The sequence below is a fragment of the Sinocyclocheilus anshuiensis genome, unplaced genomic scaffold (assembly GCF_001515605.1).
Source record: "Sinocyclocheilus anshuiensis isolate Anshui unplaced genomic scaffold, SAMN03320099.WGS_v1.1 scaffold446, whole genome shotgun sequence".
In the NCBI taxonomy this organism is placed as follows: domain Eukaryota; kingdom Metazoa; phylum Chordata; class Actinopteri; order Cypriniformes; family Cyprinidae; genus Sinocyclocheilus; species Sinocyclocheilus anshuiensis.
The window spans coordinates 1,091,169-1,095,003 of record NW_015544247.1 but is presented as its reverse complement, the minus strand read 5'-3'; the positions used below and the strand labels follow the sequence as shown (position 1 = coordinate 1,095,003).

General features: G+C 40.9%; 1 protein-coding gene across 7 annotated transcripts in view; it reads right to left on the bottom strand.

The window, feature by feature from the left end:
- Window positions 1-3,835, bottom strand: part of hectd1 (HECT domain containing 1) — a 39,700-nt gene that overhangs the window by 28,311 nt on the left and 7,554 nt on the right. For all 7 annotated transcript variants that reach the window (XM_016498522.1, XM_016498521.1, XM_016498527.1 and 4 more), the window contains 5 exons: window positions 2,220-2,454; window positions 1,835-2,062; window positions 802-1,083; window positions 379-649; window positions 180-256 (listed from right to left, as the gene is read on the bottom strand). In XM_016498522.1, the coding sequence (XP_016354008.1) occupies window positions 180-256; window positions 379-649; window positions 802-1,083; window positions 1,835-2,062; window positions 2,220-2,454 (1,093 nt within the window). The remainder of the gene's footprint in view (window positions 1-179; window positions 257-378; window positions 650-801; window positions 1,084-1,834; window positions 2,063-2,219; window positions 2,455-3,835) is intronic.

The following is a 3,835-nucleotide window of genomic DNA, read 5'->3' as shown; positions in this document are numbered from 1 at the left end:
TATATATATATATTTATCAGTCTGGCGAGTGTAAACAAAAAAATTTACTAGCCAATGGCGATTCAATTGCCAAGGGGTCCGTAGAGGGTTGTGCACGGTGTCTGAAGACAATTTCTTGCAACATGTGCACTGAAAAACAGCTTCAAAATTCCATATATATATAATAAAATAAATCTTACCATCTCTTGTGTTCCAAATGCAGATGCCCAGTTCAAGAGAGTCTGTCCTACATCATCCATGAAATTCACTTCAAATGCTTGGAAGGAAATAAAAAGTAACAGCACAAGTTATTCAGGATGTGACCTCAAAGCAACAACAGCCCTCAAAATCCCCCGACGTCCAAAATATTGATCTTGCATGCACTACTTGAACACTAACCACCGGTGTCAATGGCATCAATGAGAGCATCGGTGTCTTTGCTGCGTATACAGTCAATAAGCTGTCGGTGGGAGCGTTCCCCAGAGCTGTCGAGACGCCGCAGACCAGGGATACGGCCGGTAGAACCAGCTGTAGATTTGGGCAAAGCCTTGCGTCCCTCAAAGAGCAGCACCAGCAGTAAGTCCACCAGCCGCATGGTGTCAAGCACGCAGCGCTCATCCCCCTGCAGAGCACTCACCATAGAGTCAGGCAGCTCTGAGCGCAGAAGATCCTAAATGGGAAGATGCAACACAAACGTTCATAAAATGTAACCAGAGAAAACTGGGATTTCTTGTAGTGATCTGTCATAAAAAAAACAGGAAACACATAGTACTTGTGATATCTAGCAAATGGCAAGTATATTTCTGTGAATATACATCTTACATGTGTGACAAATGGTGAGCCTCTGCACAGTGTGGACAGAAGGCTGACAATGGTGGACACTTGGTTGCTCAGTTTAGAGTCTGCAGCAGATGGAGTGGCTCCACTAGAGGTCCTGCCAGGCTTGCAGGTGGAGGAGGGTCCAGATGCCATCCCTCCTGCTGCAGCCATACGGGACAGCAGCTCTTCTGTCAGTCCATGCTTAGCTAATGGGGCTGGATCAACTCCACGCCGTGTAAACCGGTCCGCCAGTGAAGCAAAGCAACGCAGAGCTCCATCAGACACCTGTGAATGACACCAGGACAATAATTACCATTTAGTTGTTTACATAACATCTGTGCATAATTTTACCAAGAAAGTCAGTCCTTTATTTCTATGGAAAAGAAACTGATCTACACATGAAAGTATATGCCTGATTTTATTTCTATTAATCAATAGATGCTTAAGCCCCGTTCACACCAAGAACGATAACTATAAAGATAACTAAAGATATAATTCTAAAAATCATTCTCAATATTAAAGAATAGCAGAGTCCACACCACTGCTGTAGGCGAAGAGAAATGATATTGTTGGAATCACTTTCAGAACTATTTTTTCCAGCTGACGAACAATACAAACAATCAGAATCCATCCTGCTATAACAAGCTCGAGATTTAAAGCGGCAGACGAGCGTTTTAAAAAAAAAAGTGACATTTATAATGTTACAAAATATTTCTATTTCAAATAAATGCTATTCTTTTGAGCTTTCTGTTTAAAGAATGACTTGTGGAGAATCATGAGACAAGTCAGCTTAGCCATAACTGGAAAAAAACATTTTAGACTACATAAAAATGGAAAACAGCTATTTTAAATGACTAAAAAAAATAATACTGTTGGTGAGCATAAGAGACTTAAAACAATAACAAAAATTATACGGACCCCAAACTTTTAAATGGTTTCCATTCCTCACAAAAAAGCCAGAGAAGCCTTACAGCATGCAAAAAATTAGCACAAGTTTTCAGGTGAACTATCCTTTTAAGTGTTACTCATGTCCTACCTGGTGGTCTTCATGTTTCAGCAGACTAGAGAGTGACTCCACGCATGTCTCTAGGGAAGAGTCTTGTGGCTCCATCTTGCTACAGAGGCGAGAAACTACTGCCATGGCAGAGTGCAATGTGTCCTTATGCACAAGATGACCGCTGTCCCTAATGAAGCTCAGCACACAGTTCAATCCACCCGCTTCAAACACAGCTCCAGACTCCCGTGTGCAAATCAGCTCCAGAACCTGATGACACAAGACAGTATATAATATGACCATCATGCATAGTGGAACTGTTCAAAAACAGCTTCATATGGCATCTTTTCAACCGTTTAAACTCCTATTAGCAAACTGACTTAAAAACAAGCCTGAAAGTCATGGCAGTAAATATAGCAATATTTACCTTTACACATTGTTCAGCCAGATCTCTGCTGGTCCTGTTGTTGAGCTCCACCACCACCAGCCGGTTACACAGGGCTTTGATGGCTCCATCTACTCCCACAATCCTGCGGGTGCATTCAGCGGACACGTCCAGGTAGTAGGTGATGGCCCTGGCTGTCACTTCCAGCACATTATCTGGTGCGCTCTCATCCAGGAAGATCTTACACAGAGCCGGGAGAAATGTCCGTGGAGGACACCTGCGGTGGCGAGACAGCAGTGTCAGAGTGAAATGAAGGGTGATTAGGTCTGCACAACATGGGGACAATGCTGATACAAAATTTACTTGTTAAATAATACAACAGTGATATGTGATGCAATAAACCGAAAAATGTGTCAAATCAATTTCTATTATTATTTAACCCCTTAGCTGTCACCCCCCATTTTCAGCATGGAGACAGAAATGACATACCCAAAATAAAAAGGTTGCTGCTCATGAGTCTTTCTTACTAGACTCTTACTTTTCTTACTTGTTCAGGAATCAGAATTACTCTGACTGTTAAGATAATAAAGATATTAGAGATGCACTGATTGCAATTTTCTTGGCCGATTCAGATTTCCGATTTTTTGTTAGTGTGATCTGCCGATACCGATTTTTGCCGATTCCGAAGAAAATTATTTTCTTTGTCTTTTGTTCTTTGATTAACATGACAGACAGCAGCATAAATATTAGACTGCGGTCCCTTTAAGTTTATCCATGGACCCAATAAACTGTTACACAACATGCGTTCTCTTTCTCAACTATTTAAAGTCCCCCTGTAGTCAAATATTTTATCCCTTAAAACTTATCTTTGATCATCAAAATGACATATTTAAATGTTTTTTCTTGTGAAAATAATGTTCTCATGCCTTAGCGTCTGACTCCGGGCTACTTTTACACTGTTGCCACGGGTTATAATGCAAGTTAGCGGTTCTAAATTCACATTAAACCACAGCTTCATGGGTTTTTTGCTCTGATTTATTTTTGGTCTATTTTGGTCTACTTTATCTTTGGTATATTTTGCATGCTAGTGATAGGAACTGATCCCTTGACGTGATTGGTTATTGTTTTGTGACGTAGCAAACCAAGGGCTGTTTCAAACCATATTTCTGGGTCAGCCTTTGGGAAACTACAGTTTTAAGCTAGTGATAGGAATCGATCCCTTGACGTGATTGGTTATTGGATTGTGACGTAGCAAACCGAGGGCTGTTTCAAACTGCATTTCTGGGACTGCCATTGGGAAACTAAAGTTTTAAGGAGAAAATACTCAGCAATGGTGTTGATTAATAGATTGGCACATGGTTTGTCTAAAAGCATATTAAAAACACCACATAGACAAATAAACACAAAAAACTTGATTTTCACTACAGGGGGACTTTAACGTTCCAAAACTGACTGCGTTTAACTGGATACTCGCCAAAATGGGCATTTTGACAATTTTTTGCAATTTTTTTGTATTTGAATGTTTTAGCGCAGTTAGCCACTCATTTTGTTATTTGTGGCTCACAAGCTGTCTGAGACTGAGCACGGCTTGTGCACTCCACTAATATAGATCAGTGGTGGTGCGCGCGCGTTTGGTATAAGCGCGAAACCTGTGGGGA